The following is a 26,553-nucleotide window of genomic DNA, read 5'->3' as shown; positions in this document are numbered from 1 at the left end:
GCTTGAGGAGTTGAAAAAGGTGACTCTTGAAAAAAAAGAAAAAGCATCTAGTGTTCTTGAACTTGACGAAAAGGAAGATGAAGATGTTGAGAAGAACCCAATGAAGAAGTCAACCAAGATTGTTGAGAAATCGTCTAAGGTTAGAAACAAGTTGGTTGAGGTTATTGAGAAGTCGAGCATAACAAAGTCAGTCAAAGCCTTAGAGAGATCAACCAAGGTAAACGATAAGAAGACCAGAAGGAAAAAAAAGAACTCGAATATGATTGAAAGAAGCAAACTTGATGCGGGATGATACACATGGAAAGCCAAAATAAAGGATGAAAAATTCAAGTTTATGGTGAAGTTTTGTTAGATAAACTTAAATATTATTTTATTTTATTTATACAATATAGAGATAGATTGAGTATATTTTGTTTTTGGATATTATATTATCAGTTTTTATTATTTGTACTTGTTTCGATGTCTATTCAAAGGTTCTCAATTCAATCAAAATTAAATCTAATGAATTTCAAATTATTTGTGTGGTCACGTTTTTCTAACATATACTATTTCGGTTTTCATTTAAATTTCTTAATTATTAAGGTGAGCATTAGTTTCAGGGAAGAAAAAATAAAAAAAAGTCATATCATCCATCCATGCAAGCTGTTCTATTTAAAACGATGAAACACGACAGCAAAAGAAAGAGATCTGGTCGGAGAGAGAAGAAGAAAGAAGGTAAGGGGAAATGGTAAACCCTATCCCAAACTTTGCCAGGAACATTTGGGGCAAATGGAACATTCAGGGTGTTGTCATCTTGAGTCTGACCATGCAAGTAGTTCTCATCTTCGTAGCTCCTTTCAGAAAACGCTCGAGAAATAAATTGTTGGTTTCGTTGCTTTGGTTCACGTACCTTGTTGCAGATGCCACTGCGAACTTCTGTGTTGGCCTCATCTCCAGCAAATATGGTGATAAAGACACGGCAGTTTCCACCATCGATGACTACTTGCAAGCATTCTGGACACCCTTTCTGCTGCTGCACTTGGGTGGCCCTGACACAATTACTGCTTTTTCTCTGGAGGACAATGAACTTTGGCTCAGGCATATGCTTGGACTCACGGTGCAGGTAAACCTAATTTATTTGTATTTCTTAAGAATATAAGTCTGAGTAACATTGACCAAGTAAGCGAAAATATTTTGAGGAGTTGAACCCATGGTCTTTTTTATTTTTATTTTTAATTTATCAAACTAATCTCATAATTTTAAAGTGTTAGTAGAAGGAGTTGAACTCATAATATTTTCAACCATCTCTTTTAATTTTAGCACTGAATCAATTTATAACTCTTTTTTCAAATAAACTTGTTTTGAAATAATAATAATCAACTATACAAGTAAAAGTCACTATTGTTGAATATTTCACACCTGAATGAGAAAGTTTATCTAAATTTTAACTCTGAAGATATGTGTGAAAACTGCAATTCCTACTAACCATTTGTGACATTGGTGTGTAACATTAATTCATTAATAATTAATATGTGTATTGTATCACAAATCTTATCATATTGTTGTCCAGGTGTACTACTCAATAACATATGTGTAGTGTCAGAATAACAAATGCTTATCACTAAACTAATATATGTTGAAATATGACTTCAAGACTTATTTATTACATTTGTTAAATCTAAAATATATTGGGGTTCTATTTGAAAAGAACAAATAGTCGGGATTCTTGATGAACTAGTGTTTGGATGGATAATTGAGAGATATGGCACGATCTTTTGCTATATAGAATCAAAATATCAGGTTTAATTGTAATATCCATGTCATCAACCGTTTATTTAAAAGAAAATATGTTTTAACCATTTTTTTTTACTTTTTTTATAACGTCTATCTAGTTTCAGACTAATAAAATAGTGTAATTTATTATAAAAAATTGTTAAAAAAATTGTTAATCTATCGGATTGCTTTTCTAAAAAGAATTGAAACGTGTCTCTTGTATATATCTTTAATATATATATTGTGCCGAAAAAAAAATGTGTGGTGTTTTATCTGACAAACATATATTTTCCAATAATAATACTCAAATATAATATGGTTTAAGATATTCCAATCCAATATCACTTTGACATTGTTGGTTTAATAAAAAGGAAAACATATTCTACACCTTGTATAATTATATTTTTCTTTTACTATTCTAATGTATTTTAATGTTTCAAGGAGCCAAATTTATATATTCAAGTATGTTTAACAATCCCAATTTCCTACATTGTGCAAATTTCATAATCTTACATAAATTTATTCTATAGGAGAGGACTTGAGGTACTGTAATAAGAAACTAATAAACAACTCCCAGGTACAAGGAAGGAGTGGAAATTAAGTCAACGTGAATCTATACTATTACATTTTTCTTACATATCTATTAAGTAAAAAGTATAAGAATAATTGTTCTTGCGGAGCCAGACGTTGTGAAGATGGGGTTTTCGGACTTCTTCAATGTTCTCTTATTTTCTTTTGTCTTTCCCTTCATACTCGTTTTTCATTATCTTCTGTGTCTCTCGATAAGGGTCCTTTCCTTATATGGGTCTAAATTGACCACTAGCCTATTTATGTCATAAGTCGTGGCCTGTAAATCATGTTAAGTTAAAGGCTAGCAGCTTGTGATCGAGTTAGAAGAGGTTAGTTTGTGGTCGAGCCGGTAGAGATCCACTTATGACCGAGTTAGAAGAAGCCGACTTGTGACAGGACGAGTAGAGTTCAAGGCCGAGTAGCATCAGATTGTGTAGGTAGCATCAGAAAACTCAGTGAAATAGTTATAATTGACCGTCTACTGACTTTATGAAATATGATACCAAGAATAGTAGGTTGTACTGTATAACAAATGCAAAGAAAATTTGTATTTAATAGTAGCCTTACATGTATAGTAAGGCCTAGCCTCAAGGATACAGCGATGAAGAGGTTTGAATGTTGGGAGGTACCTCGTCAAGATGGGCCTGGTAGGCAGCACATGGAATGTCACGAAAGGTTCAACCACATCGACAAGGTAACCCATAAGAAATTGCATGAAAGGTTCGACCTTGATTGGTAGTAGCTAACTTTGTTATCCTTGAGGCTAAAGAAGCCGAATAGTGTAGAGGCCAGAGAGGCAGTGTTATACAGTGGAATCTCAGACTCTGTCATGATTTTAAGGCAACGGGTGTTATACGACATGGATACTTTTACTAGGGAGAAAGCTTCATTTCCAAATGCTAACTCTCTTAGGGGTTTGGACGTGATAAAAAACATAAACTCTGATTTGGAGAACCTGGCCTCATCAATGCTTTTGCAAGAAAAATTTGAAAGGAAATGATCAAGTATTTGGAAGGAAAGGATCACGAGTTACGACTATCTCGTCAAAATGGACTACATGATTTTATTGCTTATGCCCTGTCTGCAAATAGAAGTTATTTTGCCTGTACCGTGCCATTTAGGATCCACAACAAATGGATAAGTGTCACGCACTTTTATTAAACCTGTTGTAGAAGCATCCCTAAAAAATGGAATAAATAAATATTGCACACACAAATAATGTAACCAATTAGTATAATAAGAGAAAAGTAGTACTGATAACGACCCGCATGAAGAATCACGACATCCATAGGCTGATGGACCAAATAATTCAAATGTAACAGAAGAACTCATTATATATCAACCCGTTATAGATTGAAAGATTGAAAAGAGTGTCATCATCATAATAATATAGCGTCCACCGCAAGCCATTTTCATTGTCTCCAAGTTTCTGACTTGAAATTTTTTTCTCTCTGATTACGAGATACAAAGCCGCAAGTAATAGGCATATGCCATGCCCCAGTCACCAAACATTACAGCAAAAAGGAATGGTAACGTGATAATTGTGTACACACTGGGATTTGCTTCCTGCTACTTGGAGACTCCATAGGCATCTACAATTTCTTGAAAAGCAGAAGTGAATTTGTTTGTGCAGAAGTAGGTAGGCGGTGATTCCTTTATCTCTATGACCTGAACTATGGCCTCAACTTGAGAACTGCATTCCACAGCTGACTGCTGCAACACTTTATGAATCTTGCTTGTCGCAAAAACAGGACACCAACCTTCTAAAGGTTGTTCGAGAAACACGTTTCCCCTCGTAGCACGAAATACAATTCTTTCAAAAGGAACTGATTTTTCCCTTGAAACAAGTCCACTGATAAAGCCCAGCTTAATTTGCTTTGTTGACGTCTCTTCCTGGGCCAACCCTGGAATCAAAAGAATCAAAAATTGATAAAAAAATATCAGTATCGAAAGATAGAACCTGGGCCAACCCTGGAATCCCAACTTTAAAAAATCTCTGCTGTCTTCAAGCAATTTCGTTTTTGTGATCTTCTTCTCAGGTGAGGCTTGCGAATCTGTGATAAACAAGGGCCATGCGACGAAGCAGATCTCCTTGCGCCAGATCTGTTTTCTGTATATGGTGATCCTCTAGATTTGGTCTCCTTGGGCGCAGGTTCTGTTTTACTGTAGGTTGGAGGTCGCGCTGCTCCTTCTATGTAAGAGGCGGTTTCGTTCACGGTGGTTTTGGCGGCGGTTTCTACCGCTAATGGTAGTTCTGATCGGTATCGAAGGAGAGGAACACGCGATTTGCTCCGCACGACGGCAGCGTTGTCACCTACGGCGTTTACTCCGAATCAAAACCTTAACGGTAGTGGCAGCGGCGTCATCAAGTAGCTTCGATTGGGGTAACGGCGATGGGCACGCGGTAGTTTTTTTGTTGGAGAGAAAGATACCAACCCTTCTGATGACGCCGCTGAGCGCCGAGGCGGCCAGAATGGGTATTGCAGCGGCGGCAGTGGTCTGCGTTATCCTTCAATCTTCAAATTTGTGGCGAGGCACCAACATTACCCTAATTCTGGCGAACAGAAAGGCTACGGTTAAATTGTTCTTGAAGAGGATAGTTTGATCGTGCATTGAGGGTTGCAGAAGAACTCAAAGATCCATCATCATGTTAGGAGAAGAAAACCAAAACCCAAAACGGAAGAGAATAGGATACAATATAAAGAACAATATCAAGAACAGCACAAATGAAAAGAAAATAAAACATCACGCAAAACCAGAGAGAAAGAGAGAAAGAGAGTGATTTGAATGATTCCAAGAAGTGGTGGCACGATTTAGGGCATCGATGGTGCGATACTGGCAACGCCGTGGTTTTGCTGTAGTGGCTTTCGCCGTGGTTCTGCTGTAGTTGCTTTCGCCTGGTTTCGCGACTGATTCTTTTGGTTGTGCAATGCAGATGGTTCCCGATTTGGGGTTGGCCATTAATCTTTGGTGATAAGTGATGGAGTTTCACGATTTGGGTTTTCAGGGGAGATACGGTGGCTTTGGTTCGCCGCCAATCTTTTCTTTTTACAACTTCTTTTTCTTTTCGGCTATTTACCCGATGGTCTCTCTGTTTTTTTTGTAGGGTCTAGTGGCTTGCTCACTGGCCTTCCTCACTCGCGGTGTCATCTCCTTCTTCTTCACAAAATATTTTTCAGATCCCACAATGGACGCCTTGTGGAGGCAGTATATCCGGTGAAGATGAGCTTGTCAAACTTCTTAAAATTTTTTTGTTTTTCTTCCGTCTTTTTCTCCATAGTCGTCTTTTATGGATATCTATGTGTCTTGATAAATATATCATTCATAAGATAGTTATGACTTCATGAGTTTTCACTTTTAAGTAAGATTTAAGTAGGTTACTAACTCATTTATACTGGATTGATGTAAACTGTGTGAAGGAGAGAAGTCCCACATCCAGTAAAACATTGTAAGGGACTTCCTCCTTTGGTTATAAAAGAGAGGTTAAGGTTCCCCTTTCCTTATCCCATTCTCTTCTCTTCCTCTTTTAGTTCTCTTGCTTTTAAGCAATTGAGGAATTTTTAAGAGTGTTGTAATTTCTCCTCTTAGTATAAAATTTCCAGTTATTTGCCTAGTCTAAATTTTCTCATCTTTATTCTTTGTTGTGTGTGCTTGTGTCGTATGATTGATACCCAACAGTGGTATCAGAGCTATTGGTTTGTATTCCGCACGTCTGGTAGTGTGAAAGTACTGTCTGGTATCAGAGCTATTGGTTTGTATTCCGCATGTCTGGTAGTGTGAAAGTACTGTCTGGGAAAGTTCTGGCTAAGGAAAGACTGGTACTTAAGAGTGTCCGTTGTGACCCACCTCTCTTTCCTGGGAACTTTTTAGGCTTTACTTTACGGTCTACACACCTGTGTAGTTCCAGTAGACAATACTATTTATAGTGAGAAGTGCATAAGCCGGTTCTAAAAAAAAAATGACGACAAAATATGAGATAGAGAAGTTTAACGGGAACAATTTCTCGTTATGGAAATTAAAGATGAAGGCAATTATGATAAAAGACAATTGCATAGATGCAATTGAAGAAAAACCCGCAGAAATGACGGATCAGAAGTGGAAAGAAATTGACAACAACGCTATCGCAAATTTGCACCTGGCAATGGCAGACTCAGTATTATCTAGCGTGGCGGAGAAAAATACAGCAAAGGAGATTTGGGATGTCCTCATAAAATTATATGAGGTCAAGTCTCTTCACACAAGGATATTTTTGAAAAGAAAACTTTACACACTTCGAATGAGTGAGTCTACTTCGGTGACGGATCATATCAACCACCTCAACACCTTGTTCGCCCAACTATCAGCCGCAGATTTCAACATAGTTGAAAATGAGCGTGCAGAACTTCTACTTCAAAGCTTACCAGACTCGTATGACCAACTCATCATCAACGTTACGAACAATAATATTGAAGGGCGCCTATACTTTGAGGATGTTGCCGGAACTATTCTTGAAGAAGAATCCAGGCGGAAAAACAAAGTAGATAGAGCAGAAACCTCTAAACAAGCAGAAGCATTGATGATGACAAGAGGAAGGTCAATGGAACGTGGCTCCAGTGGGAGTAAAAGTAATGACAGGTCAAGCTCACAAAGTAAGAAGAGTTTCAAATACAAATGCTACTATTGTGGCAAGAAAGGGCACACAAAGAAAGAGTGCTGGAAGAGAAAAAATGAAGCTTCAACCTCACAAGGTTGTGTTGCAAATGCCGAAGAAGATGGAGAAATCCTGGTGAGCGAAGCAGCAATCAGTTCTAATGGTGAAAAGAAATTACATGATAGATGGATAATGGATTCAGGAGCAACGTGGCACATGACTCCACATCGAGACTGGTTTCACACTTATGAGCCTATCTCAGGTGGATCTGTTTTCATGGGAAATGACCATGCATTGGAGATTGCTGGAATTGGTACAATCAAAATAAAGATGTATGATGGTACTGTTCGCACAATTCAAGGAGTAAGACATGTGAAAGACTTGAAGAAAAATCTATTGTCTATAGGACAACTAGATGACCTCGGATGTAAGATTCATATTGAAGAAAGGATCTTGAAAGCAGTGAGGGGAAATTTGGTGGTCATGAAAGCTGAGAAGATCACAGCAAACTTATATGTGCTTCTGGGAGATACTGTGCAAGAAGCTAATGCAACTGTTGCATCGACAAGCGATGAAGAAGCAATACTAATGTGGCATCGTAGACTTGGGCATATGTCAGAACGAGGACTGCAAATTCTTGCGGAACGTAATCTCATACCCGGGCTCAAGAAGGTTGATTCACCTTTCTGCGAGCATTGTGTAACAAGCAAGCAACATAGGCTGAAGTTTGCTAGAACGACTACCAAAAGTAAACATATACTGGACTTGATCCATTCTGATGTGTGGGAATCACCAGAACTATCCCTTGGAGGAGCAAAATACTTTGTATCATTTATTGATGATTACTCTAGGAGATTATGGGTGTATCCTATCAAGAAGAAGTCTGATGTGTTTGCTCAGTTCAAGGAGTTCAAAGCACAAGTAGAACTTGAAACTGGAAAAAGAATTAAGTGCTTGAGAACAGATAACGGAGGAGAATATGTAGATGGAGATTTTCAAGATTTCTGCAAGAAAGAAGGTATTGTCAGACAATTTTCAGTACCACACACACCGCAACAAAATGGTGTAGCAGAGCGGATGAACAGAACTCTTCTAGAAAGAACACGAGCTATGTTGCAAACTGCGGGTGTAGCTAAATCTTTTTGGGCAGAAGCAGTTAAAACTGCTTGTTACTTGATAAACAGGTCACCATCAACTGCAATTGAGCTGAAAACTCCAATGGAGATGTGGAATGGCAAAGCAGCTAATTATTCATCCTTACGTATATTTGGTTGTCCTGTGTACGTGATGTACAACACCCAAGAAAGGACAAAGTTGGATCCAAAATCCAGGAAATGCATATTCTTGGGTTATGCTGACAATGTAAAGGGGTATCGTTTGTGGGATCCTACTGCCCACAAAGTTATTGTTAGCAGAGATGTAGTCTTTGCAGAAAATGAACTACAAAGTAAGCAGACAAATGACAGCGAGAAGAAGGACAAAATTATAGTACAGATAGAGAAGAAGCCTTCGGAAAGTTCTTCTGATTCAGAAGAGGAGCAAGAAGAACATGAGCCAAATGAAGTTGGTGATGGAGAACTCCGACGTACAACAAGAGAAAGGGTCAAACCATCTTGGCATTCACAATATGTGATGACAAGTCATGATGCGTATTGTCTCCTAAGTGAAGAAGGAGAACCTTCAATTTTTCAAGAGGACGTGACTAGTTCAGATGCTTCTCTGTGGATGGCTGCAATGCAAGAAGAAATTGAAGCTCTTCATAGAAACAAGACATGGAATCTTGTGGAACTTCCAAAAGGTCGAAAAGCCATTGGTTGCAAATGGGTTTATAAGATCAAGAAAGATGGCAATGATCAAGTGGAAAGATATCGTGCTAGATTGGTAGTTAAAGGATATGCTCAGAAAGAAGGCATTGATTTTAACGAGATTTTCTCTCCAGTCGTTAGACTAACAACAATCAGAATTGTCCTTGCAATGTGTGCTGCATTTGATTTACATCTAGAGCAATTGGATGTAAAGACTGCTTTTCTTCATGGAGAACTTGAAGAAGAAATATATATGCTCCAACCAGAAGGTTTTGAAGAAAAAGGCAAAGAAAACTTGGTTTGCAAGTTAAACAAATCTCTATACGGTCTAAAGCAGGCGCCAAGGTGTTGGTATAAGAGATTTGATTCCTTCATCATTAGCCTCGGATACAACAGACTAAGTTCAGACCATTGTACTTATTACAATAGGTTTACAGAAAATGATTTTATCATTTTATTGTTGTATGTGGATGACATGTTGGTGGTAGGCCCCAACAAAGCTCTAATCCAAGAACTGAAGGCACAATTGGCTAGGGAGTTTGATATGAAGGACTTGGGACCGGTAAACAAGATTTTAGGGATGCAAATTCACCGAGACAGAAAAGATAGGAAGATTTGGCTTTCACAGAAGAACTATTTATTGAAGATCTTGCGACGCTTCAACATGCAAGATTGCAAGCCAATTTCTACCCCACTTCCTATCAATTGTAAGTTATCCTCAAGTATGAGACCTAGCAGTGAAGCAGAGAGGATGGAAATGTCTCGTGTACCGTATGCATCAGCAGTAGGAAGCCTCATGTATGCCATGATTTGTACAAGACCGGACATTGCTCAAGCAGTGGGAGTGGTTAGTAGATTCATGGGAAATTTTGGTGGAGAGCACTAGAATACTGTTAAAAGGATCCTTAGATACATCAAAGGAACCTCAAACGTTGCATTATGTTATAAAGGATCAGAATCAAAGGCTATGTTGATTCAGATTTTGCAGGTGATCTGGATAAAAGGAAATCTACTACTGGCTATGTGTTTACAATTGCTGGAGGGACTATAAGTTGGTTATCCAAGTTACAAGATGTTGTAGCTCTGTCTACTACAGAAGCTGAATACATGGCAGCCACTCAAGCATGTAAGGAAGCTATTTGGATTAAAAGGATAATGGAGGAACTTGGGCACAAGCAACAACAAATTGTTGTGTATTGTGATAGTCAAAGTGCTTTGCACATTGCAAAGAATCCAACCTTTCATTCTAGGACAAAGCACATAGGAATAAGATATCACTTTGTGAGGGAAGTAGTGGAAGAAGGAAGTGTTGATATGCAAAAGATTCACACAGATGAAAACCTAGCAGATGTCATGACAAAGCCGGTCAATACTGACAAGTTTAGGAAGACTCGATCCTGTTACGGTCTATTGGAAACATAAACAACATGGATGGCAAATGTGGTGTGAAGATTTGATTAGTTTAATCAAAATCTTCAAGTGGGAGATTGTGAAGGAGAGAAGTCCCACATCCAGTAAAACATTGTAAGGGACTTCCTCCTTTGGTTATAAAAGAGAGGTTAAGGTTCCCCTTTCCTCATCCCATTCTCTTCTCTTCCTCTTTTAGTTCTCTTGCTTTTAAGCAATTGAGGAATTCTTAAGAGTGTTGTAATTTCTCCTCTTAGTATAAAATTTCCAGTTATTTGCCTAGTCTAAATTTTCTCATATTTATTCTTTGTTGTGTGTGCTTGTGTCGTATGATTGATACCCAACAAACTGTGCTAAGTTAAAGAACACGGCTCGTAATCGAGTTAGAAGAGACCTGTTTATGACCGGGGGGTAAGCTAGCCTCTTCTATGTACTGATTCATGATATAAATGGATTACTAATCCATTTAAGTTTATATGGAACACCCAAAATTATCATTTTAATAGTACACCTATCTACACAAAAGAATCATAATAAACAAATATAAAGAAAATAAAAGAAGAAAAATAATTAAAAAAAAAGTCTGATTATCGCATCTTAACAAGATATAACCGTCCCAATAACAATAATGCTTAAAAAAGAAACAAAGGAACATCAACACTAAGTAAAACAAACAACATAATACCAGGTGCTTTCACTGTTAATTTAGAAAGATGAGTCCAAATTTGGAAGATGTGAAAATCATAGTAAAAGAAGTGTGGTCTGGCTTTCGAAGAATAAAGTGTAGCCTCTCTCCCTCTTCCTTTAATTTGTCATTAAAAGAGGGGAAATGATATTTCAACAATATGTTTTGACAACTTTTAGAAGTGTCTAAATTTCATTGGTGCACGTGGAAAATGATTTTATAATAATTGAATGACGTGACAATAAGAGAATTGGGGACAGATTCAAAATTGAAGTTCATATCGAAAATTTCAGAGATTTATAACATTTGAGAAAGAAAGAAGATTGAGAACATTTCAGAGAAAGTTGACCTCCTTCTAACTAGCCACAACACTTGCCGGAGTGCGGCGACACGCTGGCTGGGAGGAGAGAACATAACAGCGGCACGGCGACACTTCGACGAGTGTTGTGACTGGTTGGAAGGAGGTCGACTTTCTCTGAAATGTTCTCGACTTTCTCTTTCTCTCAAATGTTGCAAATCTGAAATTTTCGAAACAAATCTCAATTTTGAATGAACCCCAAATTCTCTCATTGTCACATCATTCTATTATTATAAAATCATTTTCCACGTGCACCAATGAAATTTAGACACATGTCCCGTGTCTAAATGTTGTCAAAACATGTTGTTGAAATATTATTTTCCTTAAAAGAGTAGTGTGTTTGAAATATTTTATTAGTATGACAAAAAATGATATTTTTATTTTTATCTGTTTTTTCTTTTATGTTTAAGATTAAAGTTCATTTGTTATTGTTAAGTTTAAAATTCATCACTTAAAATATTTAGTATTTATATAAACCTTTTATGTATTATCATATGACAATCCAAGGGGCAAGCTAATTTTGATAGTTAGACTTTAAAAGTTTATATTTCATGTGCCGAATAAGATGAATTTAAATTTCACATTATAAAATTTTTTATCAATCATAATGATACGTGCATGATGTAAAAATATTGTAAAAAATATGTTGTGAAAATATAATTATTCTTATATAATACAAGTTGAGTTTGACATTTTAGATATTCATTTAAATTTTATTTTTAACGATACTAGTCGGCCTAATTATAATTTTCTCTGCAGTACATATTGTTACAAATTTTGTCTCTGATTTTCCACATATTTTAACTAAAAAGTTATATTAATTCTGAATTCGATTTCACGAGAATCACATTAATTATTATAAAATTAATAAAAATAAAAAGGTTTTGAAATCAGTCATATATAGAGATGAAAATGTGAAAAGAGACATTAATTTATTTCGAGGATATATATATATATATATATATATATATATATATATATATATATATATATATATATATATATATATATATATATATATATATATATATATATATATATATATATATATATATATCTGACCTTTTATATTCACAGGTATGTCTAACGGGTTACGTGTTCCTGTTGACACTTCCTGAAAACAAGTTATCGATCCCTACAGCCCTAGTTTTCATGGCAGGGGTCATCAAATATGCAGAAAAAACTCGTTCTCTTCAAGTTGTAAGTGCTGACAACTTCCGACAATCTATGACTCAAAAGCCTGATCCAGGTCCCAATTATGCAAAGCTCGTCGATTGGCTGAAACCAAGACACGAAGCAGGACTTCCAGTAAAAATGGTAACATTGCCAGAAATCTCAGAACAATTTTTGGACACTGATGAGTCAGATGATCAACATTCCAAGATACCTTCTACAGAGGAAAATGATGAGCAAATTGATGGCAATAACCCTTACAAACAATTTCAAGAAAAAGAAACACCCATTAGTGCCGACTCACAACCAGACACTCCCAAGAGTAAGCCATCTAAAGCTTAAGCTCAGCAACATCAACAGAATAGTATTCATTGTTATAATATTATTTAGCTTAATTATGTTTTCACTCCACGAAATTTGGACTGAGTTGCTTTTCGTTTTTCCAAATTTATTTTGAAAATAACCATTCAAACTTTGATTTAGGTCTCCCTCGTGAAGAGGGAGATTCTTCAACTCAGAGGGATGTTGACGAAAAGCTAAAGGATTTGCTAGTAATGAAGGATGCTTATGACTACTTCAACAAATTCAAAGGGCTGGTTGTTGACATGATCTTCAGCTTCCAGGAACGCAATGAGAGTCGCACTTATTTGCTAAAAAGAACAGCAGTGGATGCTTTGGGAGTGATAGAGGTTGAACTCAACTTCATCTACCAAGCTTTCTACACCAAGACAACCATCATAGAGAGTTGGGTAGGGCTTTTCTTTCGATTTCTGTCCATTGCTTCAGTCGTAGCAGCTTTGGTTGTTTTCATTTTTGACGAAAAGAGGGGTTGCGAACCCTTTGATGTTACAGTAACCTACATATTGTTGTATGGTGCTGTATCCTTGGAAGTCGTGTCCATTTTCATGTTCATTTTCTCTGACTACTCATTTGCAATACAAAAAGAATACTTTGACACGGTAAAACTTTTTGACACTCATTTGACATGTCGTGGGGCCCAAATTCTATGAATGTGCTGAAGGGTAATTCGGTCATTTACGCGCTAAATGAAACGCTAGGTTTTAGTAAAGTCTTTCTCTCTCTGATTTCACTTTGCTGTCTCTGATTTCATTTGACTCATTTTGTCATTCACTTTTGCACCATTTCATTTTCGAAGAGGAAGTGTTGTGCCAAGGTTGGCACGATGGAGAACGCAAGAAGACTGAAGAGGAAGTGTTCGTGTTGTGCTAGGGTTGGGGCTGATAGAGAACGCGAGAACACCGAAGAGCAATTGTTCGTGTTGTGCTAAGGTTGGGCTGATAGAACGTGAGGTGCCACTTAATCGAAGGGGGTATGTTTCTTCTTCGTTTCTTCTCTTCTCATCATTTCTTTATCTTTTCATTTTTTTGCTTCATTTTCGTAAACCCTAGACTAAAGGGTTAAGGTCGTGAGAGGGAGAGTTGCGGTAGGGAGAACAGTAAACGAGATCGGTGGTGAGTGAGAGGCACTAAGAGAAGAAGGTTTGGGGAATGGTCCAAATTTTTTTTCCTTTTATATTTTAAACCCCTTCAACATCTTTTTTTATTGATTATTCACTCTGATGTTTGCACAGTTTTCCCTTCATGTTCAAATGCATTTTGTTCATCACACTTACTGATTTGTTTTCTTCATGTATGTATATACCATTTCTTCCGTAACTAAAATAAAATTATTGTGGTTACATTAATTCTATTGAAAGCTGTTACTTAGCAACTTTTGTTAAGTTCCAAAAAGGGTAATTTGGATGGGAAGAATTGGACCAATGATAAGGAAACAAAGGAATACATACATAAATTACTTTCTGCTTTATAGTTGTTAATACTATAGGCTGTCAGATGATGCTAGAATTTGTTGGTGTGTGATGGAAATAACTTCAACAAGGTGGACAGATGAGAAGGAATGGAAAGTGAAATCTGAAGTTCATTTTTCTGAGATACAAAGCAAACTCATAGATTCGGGTTTAGGGTTTGACTTAATTCCCCAAAATCAGATTATTAATAAAGACTATCAAAACATTACAAGCTCTATTTAAGTCCATATTTATTTGATGCAAGGCTAAACCGTCATCCTCAAAATTGTAATTATGGCACTCCTCATTGTGATTGAAACTAAGGCAGGCTAGGATTGGCAACAAATAAAGTGTCTTTTCTTCACAAATGAACAATGAAATGTTGTAAAAGGACCTTCAATCAAAACATTCCTAAAAGCTGCATTTAGTCTAGGATTATCAAATTGGCTTCCCTTAGTTTGAATTTCATCGTACAAATACATACATTCTCTACATAATTTTTTTATAATATTCCTGACAAATCCTCCATACAAATTGCTGCATAAGTTAAATAACATCATCCAAGGGAGACTAGTATCATATCATTTAAAAGGGGTGTTTCTGTTGGTGTTTCAAATCCCCTGGGCACTTTTTTAAGAGAGCTTATGAAAATAATAAAAAGGATATTCCCATATGGGCACTTAGTGTTGGAAAATATAATTAACCTTCCTTTTAAATGTAGTATTGTAAAATATTCTTGTTTTACTGCATACTTTCTGAATCATTTTCACTAGGAACTTGAAATAAAAGCATATGAGAATTTCTCCCTTCTAGTAGGTTTCTCAATTTTTTTCTTCTATTGAACAACTTCAGACCTACAAAAGGATCCTGAGTCAATTGTTAATACATATCTTTGTTTAGTTTGCTAAATTGAACTAAAGCCAAACTTCCTTTCATTTCATTACTTTTTGAAGTAATATTATACAACAATGAAAAAAATTCACTGTGGCCTTCCTTGATAGGGTTAATCTCTTAAGTTGGATAGGCCAATTTTCAACATGTGTCATTTGTTCAGAAGATTGTTATGCTATGTACGCTTTAAAACTTGGATCTTGTCTAGCGGATTTGACTTTCTATAGAATAAATATGGAATTTTGGAGATCTTTCTTTGATCTTGTATTGTTGTGAATGAAGCAAACTTATGTCATTTGTCTCTTTTGATATCAATGTTATTTCTTGTTATCCTCTTACAAACCCTTGATTCTTTTATTTTGTTTTCTTAAAAAGAATTTGCATGCCTAGTTATGTTTGGTAACATTGCCTATATTATAAGTGGAATCTTATAACAAAGTTAGCAATTCATAACCGTACCTATCTGTTTAGGCTAAGGACGGTAGGAAATTGAAATACCAGAAGTGAGTAAAGCTGCTTTATCCTAAGATTCTGAACCAATCAGATTAAGTGTTTATATAGCTATAATGTGAACATTCAGTGTAATTATATATGGTTTTTTAATGTGATTTTGTTGTGAGAGATGTGTCTATATATGTGTTCCATTTAAATCTGTTATGGCTGATATTGTTGCAGAAAATGAAGTTTTGCTTGTTATCATTGTTGACCAAGAGGCGACCATTGTCGAGCTTGAGAAAATGGTTGAGAAGCTACAAATGTTTGTTGCACAGAAGAGGCAAGGGGCTGCTCATGTTGGGAACTCACATTCAAATAAAGATTATGACATGGTAGTTAATGATTTTGCGACCAGTAATTCACAGGAAGATTATGAGCTAGTAGTTTCATCTGTTCTGATTTCAAATTCTAAGAAAGAAATAGAGATGGAAGGTGATGATGTTGAGAAGTCCAATTCTGAGAAGAATTTTGAAAGTACATTGTAAATTTGGATGATGTTAACTGTTGTATTTTTTTATGAAGGAAGGTTGAATATATGATCCATTTGTAATTGTTATTCAGTTGTTCATTTTCCAGGTTCAATGAATTTGATTTGGGAATACATTATTCTTTATCTTCTTTTTGTTCATAATGCCAATTCAATTAACCATGTGCTTCGTTACAGATAAACAATAACTAAAAAAGTTTTTAAGTCAATGCAGTTAAACATTTGATTTTTTCCTGCAGTAAGTGGTTTTTTCATTCAATATCAATATCAATATCTTGGGTGTAGTAAGTGGTTATCTACTAGGTTCTATGTGGTTATTTGTGAAAGAGGTTATGTACAACAATAAAGGTGGTTTAATTCAATATCATCATCACATTTCTTAGGTGCAGTAAGTGGTTATCTACTAAGTTGTATATTATTATTTATGAAAGAGGTTTTGTACACAAATAGAAGTGGTTTAATTCAATATAAATCATGTCATTTCTTAAGTGAAGTAAGTGGCTATCTACTAAGTCGTATATAGCTATTTCAGAAAGAGGTTCTGTACAATAATAAAAGTTGTTTAATTCAATATCAATAATCACTTTTCTTATGTGCAGTAAGTGGTTATCTACTAGGTCTTTTGTGGTTATTTCTGAAAGGGGTTATGTATAACAATAAAAGTGGTTTAATTGAATATGAATGATCACATTTCTTAGGTACAGTAAGTGGTTATCTACTAAGTCCTATGTGGTTATTTATGAAAGATGTTTTGTACAAGAAATAAAAGTGGTTTAATTGAATATCAATCATTCATTTCTTATTAGGTGCAGTAAGTGGTTATGTACTAAGTCCTATGTAATTATTTCTGAAAGAGGTTATGTACAACAATAAAAGTAGTTTAATTCAATATCAATGATCACATTTTTTAGGTGCAATAAGTGGTTATCTACTACGTTCTATGTGGTTATTTCTGAAAGAGGTTATGTACAACACAAAACCTGGTTTAATTCAATATGAATGATCACATTTCTTAGTTGCAGTAAATGGTTATCTACTATGTTTTATGTGGTTATTTATGAAAGAGGTTTTGTACAAGAAATAGAAGTGGTTTAATTGAATATCAATCATTCATTTCTTAGGTGCAGTAAGTGGTTATGTACTAAGTCCTATGTGGTTATTTCTGAAAGAGGTTCTGTACAACAATAAGAGTAATTTAATTCAATATCAATGATCACATTGTTTAGGTGCAGTAAGTGATTTCCTACTAAGTTCTACGTGGTTATTTTTTAAAGAGGTTCTGTACAACAATAAAAGTGGTTTAATTCAATATCAATTATCACATTTCTCAGGATAGATTTCATCAATATGGTTGCCATCCAAACTTTTATGAATAACCAAACTTAAATTTTCATCCATAAAGCATTTTATAATCAATCATAAAATTCATAAACATTAAACAGTACAACATATTCTTCATTACAGAAACTAAACAACCTAAAATATGTACATTATGTTCAATATGTGTTCCCGTACTTCAATGTATTCAACTTGGTCATGTTGTCCTACTTCATGAATTAATCAATGCCTAAAGCATCCCACATTTCTTCAATACCCTACTGCGATGAACATTATCTTCGTGTAATACCCACTGACAAATCATCTGTTGTTGCACAACTTGTAATTGTTCCTGCAATAACAATACTCTTGTTTAATATTACAATTAAAAACCTTTTATCATAAATCATATTGAAATAAACATATACATAAACCTTTTACTCAGAGACTGAGAAGAGAATTGATTGAAAAGTGAAAATAAAAGTGCAGGGTGTGACTTTAGAGATTGCATTAGTTTGTCCATATCACTATATCCTACACATTTTTCAAAACACAATCAACATCATTGTATAATGAGAGTGACAAGTTCAGTTTCATGTATTGGTAAAATAATATGTATTTAACTAATGCATGCATAAAGTGGAACTGTGATTATATAATAGTTGCAACACGTCTTTAGCCAAGAAAAATATAAATATTTATAAAACCCATCATATGACATCAGTGAGCACATACACCAGTATTCACACTATTATGTTTACAACCAATAGTACCCACCACAAAAATGAAAGTTATTACACACTAACACGATCTTAACCAATACACCAACAAGTTCACCTTCATTCTAAAAGGAAAACAAATATAGAACTGCATGTAGTTTGAAAAATAGATTTTGCATAATGTATTAAAAAGAATAAGCTGAGTTACAAACCATAATGCATAGTCTTTGTTTTTCTTATCATTTAACTATGTATATGATACCTGCAAAATGAATATACCCTGTTGCCATATAATGAAGAAAAGGATGTAGTCCCAAGTTCCATATATTTGTCTGAAGAAGTTTGTGTTGTGTTCTTTAAATTATATGCAATCTTTTATGGTTCAGCAAATGTTAGTATGATAGCAAGAGCTTGATCTGCTTATACTTTGGTGGACATGTGAAACTTCAATTCTATAGAAATAAGTAAGTTTTGTTGAAGAGATTTGTATGTTGATGATGTAAGATAGATATAAATAAGTAAGTTTTGTTGAAGAGATTTGTATGTTGATGATGTGAGATAGAGGGCTATAGTAAAGTTCAAAATGTGATTTTATTACTGCAAAAAATAATTGAGGAGGACTAGAGTGTAAGGTGAAGCTATAAGTATTTCCATTAATCAAATAAATGTAATACAATTAGGCAGTTTTTCAGTCTCTATCAACTTCAGAGGGCATGTAAAAAAGTGTATGAGCTTTTGGAAAAGAGAAAGGGTTGTAAGGGTAGTAGTACTTGCAGGGTTATTGTTTAGGTCTGCCCATGACCACAACCATCATTTATGCCCTGTCTTCATCATTAATAACCACTTTGCTCATATTGGCTTAAAACCATGGTCCTTCCAATCCAACTTCTTTTTTGGTTTTTCTTATACTATTAATTAGCACAATTACTTTAATCCTAAAATACTCTTTTAATTTTTTTATAAGATAAGGAATCATTTATTGTGATGATCGTGAAAGTGATGAATTTAATCAAAAACAAAGATAATGTAAATCCATAAAATGAACTTTAGCTTAAATCACCTTCAAAATTTCAGCCAAGATTTAGTGTAGGAAAATGTGATTAGGTTGAGTCAATTACAACTTTCTATGGACTTAACAGAGACATTTAAAATATGACCTTTCTCAACCGAAAACACTTCATTATGAGTATTCTTATAGATTCAAACTTTATCATCCGCATTGTGCCATAGACATTGGAAGTTCCACTGATAAGTAAGCAATGGAACTTGTGGGAGGTTTCATAGTTAATCTTCCTTAACATGTTTTACTTTTTTTTAGTTAATGTCACATTCAAACTATTACACTATTCATGGTTTAAAACAACAAACTTACAAGCTACAAAAGTGAGGAAACTTGACATGATTTTGGTTACTGTACAATCCTACAGGTGAAAGAAAAACAAGAGCCTATTTTATTAACAACATAATATATATGAACATGCATCTAATATAACAAATATCTTATTAATCACAGGCACAAAATTTAACATTATTATCATCATCCCTAATGAAGACAACCTTCCCTTGTAAACTTTTAAACGTACTGATTTTGTCAAAACTGGGCATATCATGGATTGTAATTTTTTGAAACACAAATTAACTTACAAAGCAATAAACAAATGTATCCACACTCAGATTCAACCAGAGAACAAATATAGACCCTTATCTGGCTCGAACCAAAATAATAACAACCCACATTGTATCCAAACTGCCTTAATAAAAACATTCGAACTTCACATGCAGAGAATAGACATAAAATTTCCAGAAACTAACTGTTATACAATCTATCACCCCAACTGCTCAAAAGGGAAAAACTACAAAAGAAAAAATTAGAAAACCCTTACCTCAAAGTCACACACGAAATAAGCCACAAAAATGGAAACGCCAACCTGAAACCTCACAACCATTGGAAACTTCCACAACCACCGATTGGGATCGGCACAATGATGCTACACCTTCAACCCACGAAAAACTTCTACAACCACCGAGTCGACCACTTCAAAAACACAAATGGGAAGCAACAAAGAAGGAGGGAGAACCTGAGAGAAGCAAGTTAGAGAAAGTTAACCTAAATGGTTTTTTTCATTCACTGTCGAAAGAAAAACGAAAACAAAATTTACATTTCTTCCCTTTTTACCCTCAAGTACAATGCCATTTTAAAAAGAAAAAAATTACGTGGACCGTGTCATATGAATGTAAGTGACACGTAGGCGTGTCATTGTATTACTACTCTTTGCAATATTGTACTCTCGCGGCTCTCAGAAAAGCAGTGATTCTGATAGTGGCACTAGAGTTGGCAAGGTAGCAACCAAACTAGCCACCACTCTCAGTTGGGTCCTGAAGCTTAAGAAACCCAAATGGTCAAAACACAAGGATAACAAGCCAAAATGGTTAAAAAATGAGGAATACGAAGTTTTGAAAAGATTCGTACTGTTTCGTAGATGGTCTGAAACCATCTCGGCATTCAACTTGATATCACGTTGCTTAGACAAGAAGATTAAATGGTTGGATTGGGTGATTAGAAAAATTGGAGTCGAAGAGTTTGTGGAAAAATGGATATATGAGAAGAAGAGGCCATTGCTTCAGAAACTTTGGATTTTTATATTTAACGAGTTGAAAAGAAAATCTGGGGATGCAGAAGATGTTGAAAGTATTCAAAGAATATGTTCCTCTAGAGGTGAGTGGGTTATCCAGGAAGGTGATCTATCACGAGATTACCTGAACAAGTTGATGCCTTATGTGGAACGCAAAAAAGTCACCTTTGATGAGTGCCTAATTCTTTGGCACATTGCCACTGACCTCTTGTTCTATGTAGAATGTCAGCCAAACGAAACGGATGAGCAGATAAAGAAAAAAATTGATGCTCCTGATCTGGAGAAAGGAAATCATGATGATGGTGATAAAGAGGGGCAAAACAAAACGGATGAGAAGAAAAAGAAAGAAAATAATGCTCATGATCTCAAGCAAGAAAATCATGGTGATTGTGAATATGGTGATATTGAACTGCGGCATTTTAGTAAGCTTTTGTCGGATTACATGTTGTACCTCTTGATCATGCAACCTACCATGATGTCTGCTGTTAGGGGAATTGGGCAGAAAAGATTCCTAGACACGTGTGAAGAGGCCACTAACTTCTTTAACAATAAAAGTAAGGGAGAAGAAAAAACAAACAAGGAGCTTGAAAAAAAGAAATCATCGAATTGGCTTCTCTGTCAGGCAAGCGACAAGCTTGAAGAATTCATTAAGTTCATCAAAAGGGTAATATATAATCCCCTCTCAAATTATACATGCATACATACACATTAATTTAACACCACTTATAAAATAAAAAAGGTCTAAGATATCACTCTTCCTAGATTTCATAATAAAGGGTTAGTATTTTGAGGTTGTGAAATGATTAATTAATTGATAGAGAAAATATGGAGATAATTGAACGTAAAGTAGTAGGAAGAAATGTATTTTGTGATTATCTTAGTTGTGATAAATGTTGTCTTACATTAAATTTGCATTACATTTTAATACTCCAAGTATAACACACAATAGTTCAAATCTTGGTCATGGTAACGCTTTTGTAAGAATATATGCAATTTGGCCTACTGTTGGACAATACTTAAGTTGAATTGTTTAGTTGTCTCTTGATCTCAAATGAAGTGATATTTAATGGGTGTGTTTTGTTCTTTGATGATGGATTAGATATTTTGCTATTGCTATTGTCAATTTGTTATAGCAATAGATAATAGTTGGCCCATCTTGTGGTTCACCCATTTCTTTAGCATTCTTCATAGCCATATTGCTTGACTCGTTGTTTTAGAAACTACTACATACCTTGTTTTTGTTGTTGATTGTGGCATGATCGCTTGCTTCTTTAATGCCTAAGATAAAATACTTGATCCTAGTGAGAAAGCATATTCTGTCGTACTCTCCATGTCATCCATTGAACATGCTCAATTACTATCTGTGTAGCCAATTATCATTGAGTTAGTAATGGTTTTATACCATATACCAAGCTCGTTTTCACCTTCTAGATGTCATAAAATTCCTTTTTTTCTAATCCATAATAAATTTGACTTAGTTTTTGCATGAATCTTGAAAGAAGAGTTGTAGCATACATAATGTTTTATCGTATGGGTGTGAGATATAGGAGACTTCCAATCAAACTCTTGTAGCGTTATGCATCTGTCTCTTGTGCTCCATCATCTTTTTGTAGCTTCTCGTTTACCACCAATGGAGTAGCGATAGGTTTACAATCATACATCTTGAACTTCTTTAATAAAACTTCAATATATTTCTGTTGATCGATAAATGTACCTTCTTTTTGTTGTTTCACCTCTATACTGAGGAAATAGTTCATCAAGCCAAAGTTGGTCATCTCAAATGTCTTCATCATGTCTTCTTTAAATTCTTTCATCACATCTCCATATTGTTTCCTATATAGATAAGGTCATCGATATATATAAGGAGACAGTGACATGATATTGAACTTGTGCCTTAATGTATAGTGTTGGCTCACTCATTATAGTCGATTTCTGGTTTTTGTGAGTAGCTTTTAGTAACCAATCTTGCCTTGTGCTTTTGTATAGTTTCATTGGGATTGAGCTTTGTTTTATATATCCATTTCACTTTAATGATGTCTTTTCCATAAGGGCAGTGTATGAGCTCCTAGGTGTTATTCCTCTCAATCATTTTAATCCCTTCTTTGATAGATTTCTTTAGGACAGGAATCTATCTATCACGTACTCAACACTAATAGGAAAAGGCAATAGGGAACAAAATTGTATATTCCTCTTATATTCAAAGAAAGTACAAGAACAAAACCCAACTCTCAAGGGAGCACTCCCTCCACAGGAACAACCTCCTTTCTATACAAAGAATATCAAAAGTTAATCCTTTACAATAGCTCTCAACCTTTTTATAAGGTTCCCCCATCTTAACCAAATGTAAACTAAATTTCTAACAGTTTAAACACTCCCCCTAACCACAATTTTAATTTCTCTTCCTTCTCTCATAAACCCTTAACACTCTATCATTACCCACCGCCTTAAGATCAACTTTGTCCTCATTGTTGAAGTCCGGGAACTACTCCTTCATTCCCACGTTGCTCCTTCTTTTCCCCCTTCCTGCCACTCAATCAAAACTTGTGGCACTGGATCCTCCTTGTGCTAGTTCGTCCTTCTATTTAGCACCCTCAATGGCCAACGTACTGTTTGTCCTACCTGTATCTCTTCTGGTAGGTCCCTTTCTACCTGTTGTGTTCCAATTGTCAATTTCAACTATGAGACATGAAACAGGGTTGTATTCGAGCTGTTTCCAGAAGCTGAAGTCCGAAAGCCATCGGTCCACTCTGTTTGATCACCTAAAACGGTCTAAAATATCGGGCTGAAAGCTTTGGATGTAGCCTAGTGGGCGTGAACGCTTGCTTATGGGGTCTGATCTTTAGATAAACCCAGTCTCCCTCCTTTATAGTCGCTGACCACCTTTTTTGTTTGCATACTTAGCAATCTGGTCACGCGCCCTTCCCAAATTGTACCTAAATTGTTTCAATGTCTCATCTCTAGTTTGTAACTCTTATGTCACTTCCTCCACCATTTTTTCCCCTAGCACAAACCTTGTTAGAGTGGGCGGAGGTCTCCCATAAATTGTCTCAAAGGAAGTACACTTGGCTGCCCCTTAATAACTCGTATTGTACCAATACTCTGCCTAAGGTAAAATCAAGCTCCAAGTCTTGGGATGTTCACAACTAAAATAGCGTAGATAGGCCTCTAGTATCTGGTTGACCACTTCAGTCTGCTCATACGTCTCAGGAGGATAGGTTGTGCTCATGAGTAGTTGGGTACCCTGTAGTCTAAATAGTTCCTTCCAAAAGAGACTTAAGAAGGTAGGATTCCAGTCACTCACAATCAACGTTGGTACCCCATAAAGCCTAATGATTTCCTTTATAAAGACCTCTGCTATGGACTTGGCTGTGTAAGGATGCTTGATGGGTATGAAATGCCCATATTTGCTTGATTGGTCCACCACAACTAACATTGTATCATACCCTTTAGATTTGGTCCTCACAATAAAATTCATGATGACTTCCTCCTAATAGCTTGAGGAATGGATAGAGGTTGAATTAGGCCTTGTGGTGATGATGCTAAATATTTGTGTTGTTGGCAAACTAAGCATGCTGCCACAAAATTAGTCACAGATTTCTTCATGCCAATCCAATAGTGATTGGGCTACCTTTCTGTAGGTCTAGTACACCCCTGAATCTCCTCCAGTTGGGGTGGCGTCAAACGCGGACAACAAATGTGGACTCCAGGGCGATTGGGCAGAGAACACTAAGCAACCCTTGTAATGGAGATAGTTGTGCTCTAATGTATAAGCTGGGTAAGAATTGGGGTCTATCCTTACTTCTTCTATGATTTTTTTTTGGACCCGGTCTTCCTCTACTTCCTTCAACAGTTCCCTAAATTCTTGTCAGTAGGGTCTGATAACCACTCTAAACTCCTTATCTACTTCCTCCATCTTCTTTCCCTTCTTGGATAGTCCATCAGCCACTTTATTGGAAGCTCCTGTTCTGTAGACTATATCAAACTCATATCCCAACAGCTTGGCCATTGAATTTTGTTGGTTTTGAGTTATAATTCTTTGCTCCAACTAGTACTTGAGGCTCCGTTGATCTGTATAAACCACAAATTTCTGGCTCAATAGATAAGGTTGCCAATGTTGGATGGTAAGGACTAAGGTCATTAATTCTTTTTCATAAATTGACATAGAGAGTGAGGTTTCAGATAAAGCTTTGCTAAAATAAGAAATTGGCTTTTTATTTTGTCACAAGAATGCTCCCACCCCTCTACCGAATGCGTCACACTCCACATGAAACGGTTGTGTGAAATCTGGTAAGGCCAACATAGGAGTTGTGGTATCCAGCTCGTAGTAACCCTGGTAAGTCCTGAAGGTCGTTTTTTGGATGTCCTCCTCCCTCATACGAATTTGATGGTATCCAGCTCTCAAATCTACCTTCGAAAAGTAAGCAAAACCCTGTAACTCATCGAGTAACTCTTTAATAGCAGGTATTGGAAACTTGTCGGGGTATGATGGCTTTGTTGAGAGCTTTGTAATCAATACAAAATCTTCATCTTACATCCCTTTTCTTCACAAAAATGACAAGGCTGGAGTAAGGGTTGTTGTTGGGCCTGATGATGCCCATTTCTAAACATACCCGCCACCTATTTTTCTATCTCCGTCTTCATCAAATGTGGATATCTATAAGGTCTCATGTTAACCGGATTTATCCCCTCTTTTATGGGGATTTTGTGGTCTAAGAGTCTGACAAGAGGGAGTCCCTGGGGTTCCCTGAAAATCCCCTCAAACTCGCCCTTGATCTGCTCTAATTCTTCAATCTGGTCGTGAGTTAGTTGCTTCATTCCCTCACCTCCACCTTCTAATTTAGTTTGACCCAAACCCCATACCAGGGTCATTGTTTCTATCTTTGTTTCCTTTAAGAGAACCTCTATGGATACCACCTTTTTGGTTAAGGTAGGGTCCGTCTGATCAAAACTTCTTCCTTCTTTTGACCAAATCTCATTGATCAAAACTTATTTTCACTTCTCCTAATGATTTTAGCCAAGCCACCCCTAATATGGTATCTACCCCTCCTAGTTAGAATAGGTATAATTTCTCCCTGACCTCTACTTCTTCTAAGTTCAACAAAATGTCGTCACAACACCTTGGGTGGTGTTCTTCTGCCTATCACTTAGAAACACCTTATAGGGAGGTGTTTCTTCCACCTTCAACCCCAAATTCCTCCATCAGCCTTGTCGAAAAGAAATTATGGCTTGTCCCACTATCTATCAAGACTAAAATCTTCTTCCGTTGCACCCAGCCACTAGTAAAAAATGTGGTTTTTAATTCGCTATATAGGCTTCGGTTATGTGAAAACTGAAGCGTATAAAGTTATATACATCGATTAATCTAAGAGTTGAGGTAGAATAATGATATGGCACCGGTTAATTCAAGACACGAGGCATATACTACTACCCAGTTCAGAAAAAAGGCCCTATTGCCTCGGGTGACTAGGCAATCGATGCCTATACCTCTCCACTTTATTCAGACTTAACCTAATCCTCGCTTCTCCTTCCTTTGCTCTCCTATTTTTCCTCTGCGTGTGCTTCTCCTTCCTCTTGCTCTCCGCGTGCCAGTGCTCGGCCCATTGGTGCCCTGCCTCCGCCGTTGCTGCCTCCGCCGTTGCCGCTTCCGCACTACTGCCTCCGCCCGAAATAGAAAAGGGCCAAGCCGCTCCAGATCCGCCGGAAATAGAAAAGGGCCAAGCCGCTGTAGATCCAGATCTGCCGCTCTAGATGCAGATCCGCCACTCCAGATGCAGATCTTCAGATCAGCAAGATCCACCGCTCCAGATCGGCGAGCCCTTCGTCG

General features: G+C 36.2%; 1 protein-coding gene across 1 annotated transcript; it reads left to right on the top strand.

Annotated features, from left to right (window-relative positions):
* The first annotated feature begins 542 nt into the window (after positions 1-542).
* Positions 543-26,477, top strand: LOC148192543 (uncharacterized). The gene is made up of 5 exons (XM_088099225.1): positions 543-1,102; positions 12,285-12,702; positions 12,864-13,326; positions 20,424-21,393; positions 26,319-26,477. Exons 1-5 carry the CDS (start codon positions 725-727, stop codon positions 26,475-26,477), a joined length of 2,388 nt encoding a protein of 795 aa, XP_087955351.1. The 5' UTR covers positions 543-724.
* Positions 26,478-26,553: the final 76 nt, after the last annotated feature.

Source organism: Vigna umbellata, chromosome 9, assembly GCF_029865625.1.
Source record: "Vigna umbellata cultivar VRB3 chromosome 9, Vumbellata_1.0, whole genome shotgun sequence".
In the NCBI taxonomy this organism is placed as follows: domain Eukaryota; kingdom Viridiplantae; phylum Streptophyta; class Magnoliopsida; order Fabales; family Fabaceae; genus Vigna; species Vigna umbellata.
This window is presented reverse-complemented; position numbering and strand designations above follow the sequence as displayed.